Raw genomic sequence first — 18,237 nt, forward strand, 5'->3', positions numbered from 1 at the left:
TGACCCCTAACAGGATAAGTGGTTATGGAAATGAATGAATGAATATTTCAATTCCTGCAAAATTTCACATGTTGATCAAAACCAAGCCAACCAATACAATAATGACTTTTGCAATTGCTCACGTGATCATATTTGTCAGAGGTCTAGGCCCATCCACTTGTATGACTGGCTCATCCTAAATGACTATGAGCACATATATTTTCCTTAACTTCTATTGTTAAGTATTGAAATTAACATTTAAATACACAATGAAGACAAAACAACATTTCTATTTCCCAAAAAATACAGACAACATTTATTAGGCTATTATCGTGTGTACAGTCTGGACCAATAACGTGCATTTAAGATCAGAGCTGCCACACAGCCAGAAACACCTCCATCCTCTGATTGGTTGATAATACAAGAACAAAGCCTCAGATTGGTCGAGAGATTCAACCCAAAGCATGAACTGCTGGTGGACGGCTACCAACAAATCTTTTCTACAGGTAAAATGGATGAAAAAATCAGAAGTTATTCAGTGTTAAATTTATTTAAGTTTAGGTAATTTAAGTCTCCAAATAGACACTGCACTGCACAGTTGGATTACAAAGCTTCTGAAAGAGATTTCAGGGCACCAGAGCCCTCCTTCAGATGGCAGCATGGCTAACAGTAGCTTCTGGGCAAAATGAAGTAAGGTCCCGATTTTGCAGGTTGCAAAATGCGAAGCGCACCGCTCTGCCTTTCTTTTTCTTTTTCTTTTTTTCAATTAATGCCACTGGTAAAAAATAACCACCCCATCACCTACTTACAGTAACCTTCCTGTGTAATTAATCTATCGTTTATTTATTTATTTATTGTATGTATCCTGCAGTAATCAGTGTGTAGCTGCTGCCATGTTGAGGCAGAGGGTACTGTCTGTAGCTCTGGTTGAGGGTGAGAGGCTGTCAGCAGATAAACAGAGATCTGTGTGGGTACATGAGACCCTAAAAAAGAGGCTGGATCATGGGGAGTACCACCAGTTGGTCCAGGAGCTTCTCCTCCATCATGGACGTTTACAGTACTGCACTTATCTGCTGTTTTCTATTGAGATGGTGCTAACTGTGCTTTGTAAAGTCGTATAGCTCTGGGTATCCAGCAACCACTACCACCAGTTTCTCCTCCATTGTTTACCAACTGTACACTTGTTGTCATGACCACCACAGAAGCCCCACCTCTCAAATCATATGATTGGACAATGGGAAAAAAAGCGGAGATGATGTGGGGCGCTTTTCTGCTCCAAGTTTTTTCAAGTTCAGAGCGCTTTGGCAAAAACGCCAGGCACCTAGAGTGTAGAAACATGACGCATGTAGCAACGTAAAAACTGTGAGCAAAAAGCTTCATTCTCATTAAAACAATTAAAAAAGCCGCCTCCAGCTGCTAAAACGCTTTCTGTGTGATCAGGGCCTAAGTCTGTCATGTACAGCCTTTCAGAGGTATTGAACGTCTAACGTTATGTCATATATGACATTGTTACTCGAGACTTAAAAAAAAAAATTGCAACAATTAGTTCTGACTGAGCAGTGTGATGAGACAAGAGACACTCCTGAGTGCTGATACAGTATGACAGCACTGGGACTCACTCTGCTCCACAGCTGTTCTGAGCACTTCATTATGGTAATCATTAATTTGCCAACATTAAGGATCGTCGTAACAAACACTGCGCCGCAAAGAAGAACATATTTTCACAAATAACATTTGAGTCACATAAAGAGACGGAAAGAAGCCTGATTGACTGTAAATCTCCAGGTGTGCTCGTGTGACAGCAGAAGCAGGCAGTGTGCTCATTAACTCATCGACTCATCCAACTACTGTATAAAAGCAATATCACACTCGAGCTCGTGCTGTTGTACTGAATATCAGCACGGCTGTGATTGGGTCGTAGGCACGAGATGACCACAGCCGTGCTGATATTCAGTACAACAGCACGAGCTCGAGTGTGATATTGCGTAACAATAGTTTGCAGGCGGTGCACATTAGCTCACCTGGTGGAGCAGGTACCTCATGTACAAAGGCTTTGTTTGTATCTCAGCGACCACAGGCTCGATTCCAACCTACAGCCCCCTGCTGCATGAACCCCCCCCCCTTTCCCTCCTTCACTCCAATAACTGTCTTATTAATTTAAAGGCAAAAAAGCCCTAAAAATATCTAAAAAAAACTACAGTGTGCAGTGTGTCAGATTTTTCTCCTCAGTCCATCAGAGATACTGTACGCAGTTTCATTTCAGATAACATTACATTAGACATCACATTTATTTTTCACTTGCCCAATCAAACAACTACATCGTGCATTAATTTAGAGCCCTGCGTCTAGATATTACTTTGAAAGCAGAATCGTTCTAATGAGACAATCTCCTGAATCTCTCAGTTTTCAATTTCAATTCAACAGACTTTGCTGGCCTGACATTTAACATGTTACCAAAGCACAAATATAATTAAAATTTACAACTGATCACACAACTGATTCAACAGAGGTCATTAAATTAGTGAGCAAAAACAAAGACTTACATTTATATCTCATATGTCTCATATATATTTATGTGTTTGTGTGTGAAAACAAACAAAGAAAGAAAATATGGAGTGGAGGAATAACTAAAAACAGACTGAGCTGTGAGGAGATGAGCTCCTGCTGTTGTCGTTGTTATAGGTGTGTGTTTCATAGGTGTACTGTATATATAAATAACGTTACTCTCTCTCCCTGCAGTCAACATACACAAATATTAATCATCCAAATCACCCAAACAAGACGGTATTTCCTAAAACAGAATTAAAATGTCAGTGTTCTCAGTGAATGGATGTATTAGTCTAGAGCAGGAAATGCTCTCATTAACTGTGTCGGTATTGTTCTAGAAAAAGATTATCAAGAGTTTCATAATCAAGCAGACCGGTCAGTTGGCGTCCACAGCACGATGTCAGCTTTCTGTGTTAGTGACACTACCAGTTGGAAGCCAGGCAAACAGTATTAATATCTGTAATTTAAAGGCGCAGCCAAAATTCCTTTGGCCCATCCAGGAATGCAGTCCTGGCGCCGCGCCTGCTGAAAACTATTAAGCTTGAAGAAAATCATATGAGTGATGAAAGTCATGGGATGCAGCCGGAAAATACAGAACATTTCCAGCAAGTCAATCTTATGCTAGAAATCAAAAAGTGAAATGAAGATTGAGACAGTCAGCAGCAGACAGCGAGTCTACAGCCATGCTGAGGACTAATGTGATCAAAGTTACATGCTGAATGTCAGGATGCTAACATGCTCACAATGACAAAGCTAACACGCTGACGTTTATTAGGTGTATTGTTCACCAGGTTGTAGCATGGTAACATTAGCTTATTAGCAGCTTCACAAAGTGCAGCTGAGGCTTATGGGTGTGTCATTACACGGAAAACCCACTAAGCAATGATGAAGTGTGGCCTGCGGTGAGCTGCCGTGCCACGTCTGTGGAAAGCTGCGGCAGACGCTCTGAGCTGCAGCTGTTTGATCCTGTGGCGAAGTGCCACCAAACTAAAAGCTGGGGATAACTTAACTTGAAGCGCTGCATTGTACAGTAACAATTGAACAGTAGTTGCTGGCAGCGTCAGAAACAGCTGACGTCCGGTGTGTCTCATATTGTCAGTGTCTGCAGCAGAGGAGCACTTACCAAAGAGTTGGGAGTGAGAACATGCTGGGTATTTCATCATGAACCAAAGTATTATATACATTAAAATGTTGACCTGATGATAGCGCTAGATGTTCATCCTGAGGGGAACATGTATGTGCACCAGATTTTGCACCAATCCATCATGTAGATGTTCACATACTGTGCATGATACTGTAAGTGAGAACTTTGATCCACTGGTGGCGACAGTGACCCAGTTTCACTCCGAAGTCATCGGAATCTGGCGCTTGGTCAGTGACTTCCAGCATCAGACACTGGCGAAAAAAGCCGTCCTTTAACGTGGGCATGATACGCAGCTGGTTGCCGTTATTGTTTAATGCCATCTGGCAGCATCAGGGGTGAACCTGAGGGCAGGTGGGAGTGGTGATGGATGGGTCCAACAACCACCGACTTTCACCCAGGAGACCAGTGTTCACTTCCTGTAAGATCGTAAAGCCAAACCCTGTTCTTTTTCCCTAAACCCAACCACGTTTGTTTGTTGCTGAAGGAAAGAAAACGTCAGTTTGTGGTGCCATTGCGACATAGTGCGTTTATTCTGGAAGGGACTGTATGTAAACTTCCTGTGAAAACAGAAGTGTATCTTGAAAGAAGACAATGCATGTAACAGGCTGAAGTTGACACGGCGTCCCAGAACGTCCACAACCAACACACCCAGGGTACCTTGGACGTCGTATAACGATGTGGAAAGTCCATGACCAAACATCTATATGTCGAGGTCGGAGTGAGAATGTGTTGGCGCTTGAGGGAAATCAGATCACCAAAGTCAGTAAGATTCATTCTCTGGGGAACATCAATGTCTGTACAAAATTTAATGGCAAACAAGTTGGTAGTTGTTGAGATATTTCAAAGTGGAGAACCAACACCGACATCCATAGAGGTACGAGCTCCGAGACAATGACCACAATCTTTTCCAAACCATTATCTTCATTATTTTACAAAAAGAGTCTGACCTCTAAACGATCTGAATCCTAAATGTTTTGTTTCTGCTGTGTAAGAGCTGTCACACATGCAGGACACATTCCTGTTCAGGTAAATTCACCCCTGAGAGGAATCTGAAGCAATAAGAAATTTTTTTATGAGCAAGTCAAGACGTAACTTTATCCACATGGAAAATCTGCCTCCCTGCCTACCTGAAATCATGCCCACATATTTTTATAGCACAAGTGTTAATATGAGAGGCCCTCCTGCAGCCAGAGAAAGGTCTGGAAGCCTTTCTTAAGGGGCAGAACCACGGCTCGACTCCGCAATCCAAGATGAAACGCTAACCAGGCCAAACGGTAATTACGCGATATTTATAGATGGCAGAAATTTGAGCTTGGTAAGCACTTTATTTTGAGCAATAGTTAAAGCAATATCAAAGTTTCAGTGATGGTTTCTCTCTTTTAAACCTGTTTCTGAACTCGCAGCTGTCCGCAGGGTCGTCGCATCTCTGATATTTCGGAAAATCTACGTGTTTTTTTTTCTGCTGCATGGATGTTTTAATTCTTTTTCCTTGTCCTATGAAGTTAGTCAGTAGGAACTTTAAGTACAATTTAGAAAAAGCTGTAGATCAGAGTGGCAAAGGTCATCAGCTGCCGACTCCTGGAACGTTGCTTTTACATTCGGATGATCGCAAAACGTCTTCCAAATTCAGGTAGTCCTGTCTAAAGTTAAACTTTTATAATAATCTTGTGTAAAATTTGTCACGTATGGGTGTGTTAAGATGTCTCTGTTCCTTGGTATTGTTGTTGTACTCTTCTTAAGGGGCCAAACATCCCTTAAAAACCCTTAAAAGTGCCTTAACCATTTCTTAAATCTATCTAAACATAACATAAGATTAAGTCAGTTTTCCCCTTATGTTCCAATCACAGGGGACAGGCTGCTTAAATAGACCTTAAAGTCAGTAGTCGCAGCAGACGTTAGCAACATTTAGGACTTTCTTTCAGTCCGATTGTGTTGTGTTATGAGTTACTTATTCCATGCACATTAAGGTTTGGTAAGAAAGGCTTTAAGGGGGTTTTTAAGAGGGTTTTTTTTTTCACACTTTGTTCTGTGTATATATAAAATCTTCAACTCAGCATCAAAGCTCTTTGTTAGCATGCCAGCCGTTAGCCCCGTCCTGTGATCAGAGGTGTCGGGCAGCTGCGGAGTCGGAGGCTAAAACCATCCGAGCTCAAACTCCGCAGCTAAAACCTTTAAGTGGAGGCGACGGCGGGGAGATGCTGGGATATGACTCCTCGCCAACTTTAGAGAGCGAGTCTGTCAAGAGGAATCTAATTAGTAAAGAGACATTCATGTCTCTGATGTGAGCGCGCTGAGACCTGACACGCTGTGAGTCCTGCAGGAGGTCGATTCGGTTAATAAACCAGTTAACTTTGCTCATAATTTGAAAGAACAAACCAAAGCTGACAAATCATGAAATGTGATTGGCAACAATGCAAAGCTGAAGCTGGCGTCTGATTTGTGGCTTTTGATTAGGTCATGAAAAGTGTATTTGGACTCTTATAATAAATCTAGTAAAGCAGGTTTGATCCAGATCTAGATTTCTCTGTTTTTTTTTCTGGTGTTTTGAAAGAACCTTAAAACTCTAAATATGATTCCTAGTTGATGCTTGACCATTTAAAGTGGTGTTACAACAGCGAATCTACAGATTTTCCCTCAAATTTCCCCTTAACTTGTGCATTAGAAGCCAACTGGAGCCTATTTGCAGTGTATCATCACCAAAGAACCTCCAGGTGTTTCTGACAATCCTCAACAACCCCCCAAAACACAGAAATGACCAGCTGTCCTTCGTCCTTCATCAATGCCACCTTCATCTGGTTAAACGTTTTGGACTCTGATGGTTTTATAGTTCTTTTCCTCCCTTTTATAGCGTCCCGGTGGCACCGAGCACGCTCCTAAAATGACCGGAGGCTCCTCCTCGGCGATGATGTTGATTTACAGGGAGATGTTGGCAGAGGATGATGATATTTCAGGAGCTTGCCGGCCGATTGGTCTGAGGATCCTGCATTTCCATAAACAGGGGCTCCATATCCATGTCCGAGCCCTTGTATATATATATACTCCCTGAGGATGATTCGCTCCCACTGCTGCCCTCCTCCTTGACTCTGTCTCATCGTAGGTGAGACCAGTTTCTCTTTCTTCCTCCTCCTCTCCCTCCTCTCCTCTCTCTGCATGCCTGAACGGAGTTGGTAAATGGATACAAAGCAGCTGAGTGGAGTCAGAGTCTTTTTGGGGGGACCTGTTGCTTAGGTGCTAAGGTGATGAAGTCCTGACCTCTGAGGTTTGTTAATAAGTGAAGGGAAATGTGATCCGGGGTGAAGGAGAGGGCTGAATACTGCAGGAGGGATTTTGGAGATTTTCATGAGCTGGAGATGTGCTGATTTGTTCGCTTGTGATTTTGCTAAAGTTTTATATTTGTGCATTCATAATTGTTAAGTCTGAGCCTTGTGTTTGCAAGAGTGGAACAAGTGCTGTTTAGAAATTTGATTCCTAATTTCCTGTCTTTGGTTCATGGATTGGAGAGAAGATACTGAGATTTTGTCGCTGCAAAAGATTTTAATCTTTGCAGGAGAAATTCTGCCATCAAGACTTTTTGACTTTTTCATTGTTCAGTTTCTGGAATTTTCTAAAAAAATTGAGTCGGTGCCGTAAAACAAGAGAAACTAGAGCTGATTGGTAAATTAGTGTCGTGAGAATAACGGTGAAATAAGATGAGTTTGTGTTGGAAATTATACCTCTAAGATTTTGCCTGGACTTGGGCACAAAATGTCTTGTTATGATTCAGATTTTTTGTGACTTTTTGATTTTTGCAGCTTTTGGCTTGTTTGGCAAGTTTAGAAATGTGATTTCTGCACTTTGATTTGACTTTTCTGGAGGTTTGATCTGTAAAAACAAATTTAAAAAAGCTTCCAAAGATTTTTACAATGCATGATGTTTTAGTCATATTTTATAGACTTGGTTCAGACATTTTGGAAAAGTTGATTTCTGCACTTGAAGTTTTGTTCTGGAAAACTGAAAGACTTTTTGGAGAACAAACACAAAAAACTATTTATAGTGTTTTCTGAGCTTTAACTTAGTGAAAATCTGTAAATTGAAGTGAGAATGTTTCAGTTTGTTTCTGTGGCGCTTCATTTTTCTGAATTATTTTTAGGCTAAAATAACTGAAGTGAAATGTGAGTCTGGGTGTGAGCCACTTGTTGAGACTGATTTGTGTCTGCAGTGCGTGAGCGTTTGTGTATTGACAGACTGGTGTTGGCAGCTAACGCGCTGCCGCAGCACATTTCTCCTCCCCGAAAGGAATTGAAGTGTTAACTCCCAGAGGATATTCGGTTTTGAACACCTGTAAAGGAGCTTATCGCAGGCGTCAGCGCCGACATTTGACCCAAACTCCAAACTCCAAACTCCAAACTTAGCTCTGTCACCACTCAGCTGCTCATCAACTGTTTTAATAGATCACATTTCATACAGAGGAGGGTCTCTGATATTTAAGCAGGGCGCAGATGATAACGTCGTTTATTCTCAATGAGTTCTTCTTCTCTTCTGCTTTTTCTTGTCAGGCCGTGAAGAAAAGACACCGCCATCATGTCTGAGTAAGTGTCGCTTCTTCTTATTGATTATTGATTGTGAGGGGATGGAAAATATTGGTTACAAGTGCAACTCATGTATTCAACGTTCAGAAGTATCAGCAATGAAGTTTACTCGAGTATTCCAAAGTATAAAAGTATTTGTTGTGAAGAGTTAGAGTTTAGTTTGGGTGGACAGTGTGTCTGGGTTTGATTATTACAGCTGAGCAGACAAAGAAAGAAAGGAAGGGGGAACTAAGGAACAGAAAAAAGGATAAATGAGAGGACAGAATGAGAGAGGGAAAGAGAAAGAAATAAACAGGCAAAGGGAAAGAAATAACGAAGAGGGGAAAGAAAAAAGGGGGAAGAAGGAGGGATTAAAGGAAGGACAGAAATAAATTAGGAGACGATGAAAGAAAGGAAAGCAGAGAGGAAGGAAAGAATAAATGAAGCATGGAAAGTGGACGGCAGATAGGAAGGAAGGAAGAAAGAAAGAATGGAGGAAGAAAAAAAACAGACAATGAAAGAATGGGAGAAGGAAGGAAGGGTAACAGAATGAAGGATGAATGACAATACGAATGAAGGATAAAAGGAAGGACAGAAAGAGGAAGGGAAGTATGGAAAGAAAGAGAAAGAAGAGAGAAGGGTTGAATGAAGAGAGAAAGAATGAGAAACAGGCAAAGGGAGAGAAAGAAAGAAGGAGGGATGAAAGGAAGGACAGAAGTAAATAAAGAGACTGGAAAGATTGGAAAGGAGAGAAGGAGGAGAGAAAATGAAGCATGGAAAGTGGACGGAGGATAGGAAGGAAGAAAGGAAGAGAATGGGGGAAGAATGAAGGATAAAAGGAAGGACAGAAAGAGAGTATATGGAAAGAGAATGAAAGAGGAAAGGAGGATGGAGAGAAAAGAGAAGGAGAAACATGCAAAGGGAGAGAAAGAATGAAGAGGGATGGAAGCAATAAATAAATAAATAATAAATAAATAAATGAGACAAAGAAAGAATGGAAAGGAGAGAAAATGAAGATGGGAAGTGGACGGAGGATAGGAAGGAAGGAAGAAAGAAAGACTAAAGGATGAAAGGATAAAAGGAAGGACAGAATGAGGAAAGGAAATAATGGGGGAAGGGAAGAAGATGGGACAGCAGCAGGGATGAAAGTAATAACAGAAATGAAGGGAGAGAGAAAATGAAACATGGAAAGTGAAAGGCAGGAAGAAAAAATTAAGGATGGAAAAGAAAGAAAAGAAAAAGGACAGAAAGTAACACACAAGTGGAAAGAGAAGGAAGAAAGGCAATGAAGGAAAGAAGGATGACAGAGAGGACAGAGGAATAAAGGGAAAGGGGATGAAAGAAGTGATGAAGGGAGGAAGTAAAGAAAGGAAAGAAAGGAGGAATGACACTGACACAGTTAATGTCTGATCTTCACAGTAAGAAGATGACATCGAGCCGCAGGCATCATCTGAAGGTACGACACACACACACATCACTTCCTGTCTGAGCTTCATTCAGATATTGAAGCTGCTGATTGGTTAATAATGTTGGGAAAATGTTTTAATGACCTGCTTCACAGTAAGTAAACTGAGGTGCAGAACTGGAACATATAAAGTCACTGATATAAAGGTTTTATCAGGTTATCACATGTTGTGTTTTTAATCTACGGTTCAAGTCACAGTAAAGCAGCAACCAGTGATGAAGACGTACTCTTTTACTAAAGTAACTGAAATATTACCACAAAGTGAAAATACTCTGTTACAAGTAAAGTCCTGCATTCAGAAACTTTGTCACGTTAAGGTGCGGACACACCAAACCGACNGGATCCAAACGGAGAGCCAGGGCTAGCTCAGAGACTAGCAGAGGCTAACTGGCTGTGCTTCCCTCAGGTCATGCTGCGGCTAACGCTCCGCTAGCCACTCCCAGCTAGCTCCGGTTTGTTATTCAGGTTAAAGTGGGAAGAAGCAGCGGGTCTGTGGGGCAGCTGAGTGAAGTGGAGCCTGAGGAGGAAGCACCGGTTAGCCCCGGTTTCACTACAGGCAGATTAAAACCTGAACAGCCAATCAGAGTGATCTCTCTCACCGACAAGCTCCGCTGCCGATTCAACATGCTCAATCGCCAACGCCGAAGTGCCGACTGTGCGGGACACACCGCAAAAACTAGGGCGACAGACGCTCACCGACGGCCCGACTTTGGTCGACGTGGGCTTGGTGTGTCAGGGCCTTAACAATACAAAAGTATTATCATGAAAATGGAAGTTTCTAACTTTAAAGTTCTGACTGCACAGATTGATTCTAACATGATATATTTGTGACAGTGACATCACACCTGCAGGTCTCTTTGATTGTTGTTTTTATATTATATTTTATATTATAATATTCCTATCATGACTTTTCAACTGGTCATCAGCTACTTCAATGTTTGTCTCAGTCGATGTGACGTATCGTTCGCTGTGCAGAGGATTGTGGGTCAGAATCACCAGAGAAGCATGCTGGCCAGGCGTAGTAGAACATCCTGGTATTTTTAACATACTGCGTTTGACATACAATGTGTTGGGACATGCTTGATCTTGTTTGGGCACACTATATAATATGGTAGTATGGGTACTGGAACACACAGTATGGGCTCATCTGTCCCTGAATGAATGGTTCCCAGTGACAGTACAGTGCCCCCTACAGGACACATTAGCATCCCACATCCATTGAGCAGCAGGGACAGCTCCTGTCTGCAGAAAAGCCCATTTCAGACTCATAAATATTATATTGTTGGACTATAATTATTGATGCGTTAGTGTGTTCATCACTTTAACAATCTGCCAGAGGATCTGAGAGGAGTCAGAAACACTGACACTTTTAAACATAGGCTAAAAACCCATCTCTTCAGTCTGGCTTTTATGTAGTGTGTCCTATGCTAGTTCTATTGTTTTATAATTATTCTATTTATTACTTTTTATCTGTATTTCTCTTATTGATATTTCCCTGATTGTTTTTATATCTTATTTTATTCTTATTTTATCCCACATTTTATTTTTATTTTTGTTTTTATTCAGTGGTCTTATCTGTATTTTTCTCTTTTTATTATTGCTATTCTCCTGACTTTGAGTTCATATTTCATCCTGCATGTTATTTTAAATATTTTTTTTTCTTTTAGCAGCAGCACAGTAGTTTTGATCTTGTTTTTATCTTCTACTATTGTTTTAAATTATTATTGTATGACACAGTGTGCACTAGTTTCCCAGTCCTTTTTCTGATTTTATTTTTTTATTCTCTGTATTTTTCAATCAAAATGTAAAGCACTTTGAATGACACTGATTTGTTTTGAAAAGTGCTATACAAATAAAAATTGATTGATTGATTGATTTAATGTTGCTGCTGGTAAAAGTGGAGCTGATCTCAATAACTTTAGTCCAACCTATAATAATACATCATCATTTAGATGTGTATATAATTAATAATCTGAATCTGCAAAGTAAAGACAAAAGTACAGAGTTTCCCTCTGAGACGTGGCAGAGTTCAAGTGTAAAGTAGCATAAAAAGTAAAGAACAAGTATCTCACCTTTGTACTTAATCAAGTAAAGTACTGGAGTAAATGTACTCAGTTACTGTTTCAGCAGTTTTATTAAGAGTTTCTTTTGTTGGAGGAAGTGTGTTTGGATATTTGTGTGTGTTAAAGGTTTCAGTTAAAGACGTGTAAAATGTTCACGTTGCATTGAAGATTTGGTTTTGGTGTTTATTTTCTCATAACAGTTGTGATTATTGATTATCTGTGACAGTATTGATCACAGCCGTGCTGATATTCAGTTCAACAGCACTCTCTGTGGTGTGATATTGTTTACATGCATCAATAATTATAATCCAAGCACTTTTACTGTCAGTACTTAAAGTCTATTTTTATTCTAATACTTTTGTACCTGTACTTGAGTAAAGTTTTTGATGCAGGACTTTTACTTTTAACAGATTACTTTTACACTGTGATGCTGACAGTTTTACACATTATCTGAGTTCTTCTTCCACCACTGCTCTGTAGTGTGCTGGACTGTTGTTGTTGTTGTTGTTGTTGTTGCTGCAGTTTTTGATTTGTGTTTTTAACATCTGGCTCTGTTGGTTGTTTGTTTGTCTGTACTATAAACCTGATCAGTTCATCACAGCTGAGACAGTTTGAGGCTCTGAGGCGCCACCTGCTGGTGGAAACTGTCAAACACATAAAGTGATTCACAGGAATCAGAAATACTTTATTTATTGTTGTGTCGTGTTACAGCTGTTCTTACATACAAGCATAGAGAAATTATTAGAAAGACAAAAATTGGAAACGAAAATTATGTGTATTATACGACTATATGTACACAGAGAGAAAATGCAAATATAAATATTAGAAATATGTACAAGTCATCCTACAACATAAAACCACAGTGTAAATAAAAAATTAAAATGCAGCGATGTGTGTGTTAAATGCAAGAATAGGATAAATAACAAGTAAGTGCACCAGTTGACAATGTGTACAATATAAATGCAGTTTTAATGCCAGTGTAATGCACAGTCGAGTTATTGCATAAATTATTCGACTTGTTTTATTGAAAGTTAATAGAAAATAAATAAAAGAAACAGAAGTCCTTTGTTGTCGTTGTATAAGTACAGGGAAATTTTTAAAATCAGTGCAAGTTAAAAGGTTCCAACACGTGACATCCCAGAAAAATACCTGAAATAAGATAAATAATAATCAATAATAAGAGGCAGGTGTTGTTTTTGTCCTCTGCAGAGACCAGTAGTCCTGGTCAGATTGTTGGTAGATTAGTTTTTGCTTCATGTTTCTCACTCACAGAATAATGTTTAAGAAATACTAAAAAGTTTTAAAAGTTTTGTCGTGTGATGAACTTAGTCTTCATACTGGTTTATACTGTGTGTTGAAGCGTCGTCAGCTGTTGACTTTAAACTGGTTTCAGTCACAAACTGGAAGCTCTGAGTATGATTTTATGAATGATGTGTTTGCTGATACAGTAATTTAATTATTTTCCATCATGGTGATTTATTCATCGTTAATATTACAGAGCTTCAGAGGATCATATTCAGGTTCTTTGTGATGTTGCTGAGCTCCAAGTTGACTCGAGTTAAATGGAGTAAAATATTCTTTATTTTCTAAATAGATGGACCAAGAAAAACCTCTGTGACCCAAACAAGATATGTTTCAGGTTATTCATTGTCATACGTACAGATAATCAGGCTCCGTCCATCAAACGCTCATCTGATGTGAACTGAGGAAACAAACACACTGTACAGTAAAAACAGCAGAGGTTTGGACTCGAAGCACAAACGTTAGACTCAACTTGATAAAATTAAAAAAGACTTTAACACCAATGACTCGTGACTTAATTTGGATTTGAAACTTTTGACATGAAAGTACTTGATACTTTTCCTCAAGCCCAAAAATTAAAAAACATTTTTCATTTACCTTCGTTTTCTCAATCAACTCACTCACATGATGCTACCAGCGCCAATTTGGGAACAAAATGACACCAAAGACGATTTAGTTCATGTCCAAAAACGACTGCAGCATGGAAAACACACAGGTCGAAAATTACAACATCTTACAACCTTGTTTGACATTTGAAGTTGTGCAAAGAACAGTAGGTGGAGCTTAATGCTAACATAGTTAATGAGCTAATGGTTAGCTAACGTTAGCTTCACAACCAAGTATGTTTTTTAACAAACTTGTTTTAACAAATAAATGCAAACTTTAAAAAGCCTTCATAAATGATGCACATTTAATATATTATTACTGTGTTTTAAAAACGGCTTTAAATTTGGTTTTGATGTCTTTTTTTGCCTCAACAAGGAAAACCAGCCTCCCGGGTGTAGTGTCAGCGGTTGTTGGTGGTGGATGGGTTCAACAACCGCTGACACTACACCACCAACAACCACCGACACTACACCCACACTAACGGACTTTTGCCACCTTAACTTTCGCCTTTGTCCCGCTGTGTTTCCCCAGACGCCTCCAGGCGCTGTTAAACAATAACTGCGACCAGCCATGTATTATGCTAACGTGAAAGGACGGCTTTTTTAGTTGGCGTCTGAAGCCAGAAGTCTCCGCCCAAGGACCAGATTTTGACGACTTTGCAGTGAGACCCTGTTGGTCTTGACTTGGGGGTTGACTTTAGACTTGAGTGCAAAGACCTGAGACCTACTTGTGACTTGTAAAACAATGACTCGGTCCCACGTCTGAAAAAACAAGAATCTAAGGCAGAAAATAGTTAAAATATAACATATATAAAATATAATACACAATATGTGGTCGACAGGTGTACAGTCAATATGTAATGTGAATGTAAACATATGCATAATGAGAAGTAATCAACATACAGAGATGTAAACAGGTTGTTAAACAGGAAGTAATAATGATAAAGGGACAGGTCTAATTTGTTAACGCCTTCAGAGTCAGAACATTTTTATCACATGTGCAAAACTCACAACAGTGTTCACATTTAGAGATAAAAAATAATCCTCACAAACGTTCTTAAACCTGATGAATGACTGTATGAAACCATTAAAGAACACATCAGTCCTCCCTCTGCTGACTCTCGCTCCTCGATGTGTCCCTGCAGAGTTTGATGCTGTCCATCGCGGCCAACTGGATCGTAAAGGAGAAACAGGAGCTCGTAGTCATCAAGCAGAACTACATGGCTGAGCATTGCCCCAAGCCCAACACCAGCGGAGACCACAATGCCCTCATAGTGAGTGTTTTATTTAATGTTCGCACATACTGTTCAATTACTCAACTGTGCAGGTGTCTTAACACCTCTTGTATGTCTTAAGTACTGTTGCTAACATTGTGTCATAATGCACATTTTTATTTCTATTCTATTTTATTTTATTACCTTATATTAACATACTTCATACTAAAGTTGACACCAGCATGATTAGATAAGTGTTTATTAGCAGCAGTTTGCAGCATGATGTCGTCAGTGAAGGGTTGGGATCGGTGAGTAAACATCACGTCTGTCTGCGCCTTTAGGAAACCTGCAAAAAACTGCACACCCTCATCGACAAAGTGGATGAAGAAAGGTACGACATGGAGGTCAAAGTGACCAAAGCTGACAAAGAGGTACGTCTCCTCCTCCTCCTCCTGCTGCTGCTGTGCGGCCTTTGAGCTTCTCACCACACGTATGCAAACGCAACAAACAGCTGACAGAAATCATTCAGTCTGAACTCAGTGTGTGTTCGTCATCAGGAGTGTGTGTGGTCTGGCCTTTTTTTCCTCTGACTGCTCTTCCTTTTCCTGTTGTGTCTGTGAGGTCATGACGTGTCAAGTTTTTGCTCAAGTTAGTGCTTGAAATGGAAAGAAATAAGTGTCAGTGCTCCTCTCACAAACATGCTGATGTATCTGACTCTGCTCATGCTCAGTTTGTGTTGGTGTCAGCCCAACGTTATTTAGACTCGCTGTTGACAAAAACAGCAGGCAGGCGAGAACGGGAACAGGTGAGCATCACGTAGTGCGACCACTGCCCCATGGGTAATGCAGTTTATTTAGGGCTATTATGAATCACTCAGAGAACTTGATATGGACAGGGCGTATAAAAGTACCAGCAGCTTGTGGGAGTTATTATTTTTAAGTTTTAGGGCTGCTGTGAAACAGCGCCTATTTAAGGCAGTCAGTACACTGAACAAATCGAGAGAGGATGGCAGAAGAAACACCCGCACACCAATTCAACTGAGCTGGACGGCCACAAAAAAAGTCCACAGGCTGAGATCAATGCCAGCGCTAAAATCAACCTGCGTAGTTGTCCCTCCATTGTGACATTAGAAAGTGTCACATTTATCTTGCAAGTGTACTCTTCTTCAACGTTTGCTTTACTTCCTGGATTTTTCCCACATGGAAATTCTGACCAATCAAGAGCAGCTTTCTCACACAAGGCATTTGATCTGGTCCTCTTGTAAATGCTGCCGTGAGAACACCAACCAACTCTAGGCAATTATACAACTTTGGAACAACATGAGTCCCTGATTCAGACCAGAGGAGACCACTCTAGGGCTGACAGCAGCCTAACACACCTAAAACACACAGTAAACATGGCTTAATAGCAATAATTTCGAACACAAGTGCACAAACTGGCTTCATTATAACTCACAAGATTCAGAGACAAAACACAGATCTTTTTCTGAACACATTTTCCCCACAAATACCTAGTTTTCCTAGTTTTCCTACCTAAATAAGGCTTTATTGTCTTCACAATTATTGTTTCTTATATGTAAAATCAAAGTAAATAAGAGCTTTGTTTTCACTGAGGGAAATGGTTTCAGCTTACAGAGACAGACAGGAGGTCTGCAACACCATGGAGTATAGTTATATGTGTGGGGAGGTGCAGGTTCTGTGTAGACGCGCACCCTACACTGGAGCTACAGTGGAGGAAGAAGATACATCAGGCTGTAGATACACACACTGTACTTGTTTGTGTCGATCTGAGTGTGAACATGAGATTTGTTGACGACCAGAAAAGAGCAGAACTTCATCAGACTCTTCCTCGCAGATCGAGGACCTGAAGATCAAAGTGATCGACCTGGCCGGAGTGAAGAAACCCGCTTTGAAGAGAGTGCGTATGTCCGCTGACGCCATGCTGAAGGCTCTGCTGGGCTCCAAACACACGGTCAACCTGGACCTGAGGGCCAACCTGAAGCAGGTCAAGAAGGAGGTGAAAGAGGAGGTGAGTCTCTGCAGGACGTCAGCCACTCAGGTAAACACATACACAAACAGTCGACGCCTGTTGACCGTGACCTGTCTGTGTCTTGCAGCCTGCAGAGGCGCTCGGCGACTGGCGTAAGAACATTGAGGAGAAAACTGACAGGAAGAAGATGTTCGAGACCTCCTAAAGAATCCACCGCCGCTCCTGTAGTCGCTCTTTGGCTGTTAGCACTTTTTATGGAATTTATGGAATTTTTAGATGAATTGAAAAACCTTTTTGTTTCATTAAATCTGTAAGTTTCAGTTTGGCCTGTCATTGTACATTTGTATAGCGAGTGGTTCAGCTTTGATTTCCTTCTCCGATATCAGACCTTTATTCTGTAGTGTGACTTCCTGTTGACTTTTGACAACTTCCTGCTTCATAGTGTTTTTGTAATAAATGTGTTTTTATTTCCTAAGTCTGTTCGTCATGAGGTATTCTGTCTTTGACTCGGTGACGCACACCACTGCAGACGAAGCGCATGACACACCTTGATGAAACTGAAATCATGTCGGAGTTCTTGAGATCGACATTTAGCTCGTTTACCTGTGTTTGTTCTTGTCAGACGTTAAAGCTCCACCTGCCCTCAAACAGAATTCATGCTTATTTTAAGTTCAGCTAATATCTGCTGCAAAGCTTTTTTACTTTTACTACTTTTAATTAAAACTGAATTTTCTAACGTGACTGAACTTTATAATATCGTGAGCTGTGTTTGAGGGCGGGGCCGAGCTTTAATGAGGTTGTGTTGTGCTGCTCCTTGTAGTGCTGTGCATGTCAGTGAGGCACGAGACACAATATCCATGCTTCCATCTGTAGTCATGTGATCAGGGAGCTGTGAAAAGTGAATGTTGACCTGTCGTTTAATAGTTCGCTTCTTAGACTTAGGAAAATGCTTTTATTATTTTCTGCTACGGTGGCTGAGAGAGCAAATGCTTCAACGTCCCAAAACATTTCTATCAGGAGAAACGTGCTGCAGCTTCAGAACAAACCGGCAGGAGAATGTCGGCATTGTACGTTTCAGCAAACCACGAACATATCAGTGTTTCTACAGTGGCATAGCATGTGAGCTGGAGGGGATGGTGGACTTCGTGACACCTTGGTGAGACACCTGCCAAGCTGTACGCCACCAGTTTGTTTAATGAGTGATGGCAGAGCTGCTCTTCAAGCACCAAACATGGCTAGTTTTTTAGGGACCCATCTATGTTTTCCTGGCTGCTTTTTAGGCACAAACAGTGCTTATTTTTAACAGAGACGTCGCTGCATTTCCAGCCAGGATTGTGGCCCCCTAAATCAGGCACTTCCATAATCTCTTCTTAACCACAACC

At 40.6% G+C, this 18,237-nt stretch overlaps 1 protein-coding gene across 4 annotated transcripts; it reads left to right on the forward strand.

Moving 5' to 3' along the window:
- The first annotated feature begins 6,540 nt into the window (after positions 1-6,540).
- Positions 6,541-17,175, forward strand: LOC126407767 (troponin I, fast skeletal muscle-like). 4 transcript variants are annotated; one of them, XM_050072961.1, is made up of 7 exons: positions 6,541-6,767; positions 8,206-8,238; positions 9,637-9,673; positions 14,798-14,926; positions 15,208-15,297; positions 16,721-16,894; positions 16,983-17,175. In XM_050072961.1, the coding sequence occupies exons 2-7, from the start codon at positions 8,231-8,233 to the stop codon at positions 17,058-17,060; spliced, it is 516 nt and encodes a 171-aa protein (XP_049928918.1). In that variant the 5' UTR covers positions 6,541-6,767; positions 8,206-8,230; the 3' UTR covers positions 17,061-17,175. The 4 variants fall into 4 exon arrangements, with proteins under 4 accessions (XP_049928918.1, XP_049928919.1, XP_049928917.1 ...); XM_050072962.1 differs by lacking the exon at positions 6,541-6,767 and adding an exon at positions 6,912-6,929; XM_050072960.1 differs by lacking the exon at positions 6,541-6,767 and having other exon boundaries at positions 8,111-8,238.
- The last annotated feature ends 1,062 nt before the right edge of the window (positions 17,176-18,237 follow it).

Source organism: Epinephelus moara, chromosome 20 (assembly GCF_006386435.1).
Source record: "Epinephelus moara isolate mb chromosome 20, YSFRI_EMoa_1.0, whole genome shotgun sequence".
Classification (NCBI taxonomy): Eukaryota; Metazoa; Chordata; class Actinopteri; order Perciformes; family Serranidae; genus Epinephelus; species Epinephelus moara.

Bases quoted from the DNA above. Each gene is read 5' to 3' on its own strand.
- LOC126407767 (XM_050072959.1), top strand. From the start codon at position 9,620: ATGTCTGATCTTCACAGTAAGAAGATGACATCGAGCCGCAGGCATCAT. The intron at 9,674-14,797 runs GTACGACACACA...GTGTCCCTGCAG, and splicing joins GCCGCAGGCATCATCTGAAG to AGTTTGATGCTGTCCATCGC. The intron at 14,927-15,207 runs GTGAGTGTTTTA...CTGCGCCTTTAG, and splicing joins GAGACCACAATGCCCTCATA to GAAACCTGCAAAAAACTGCA.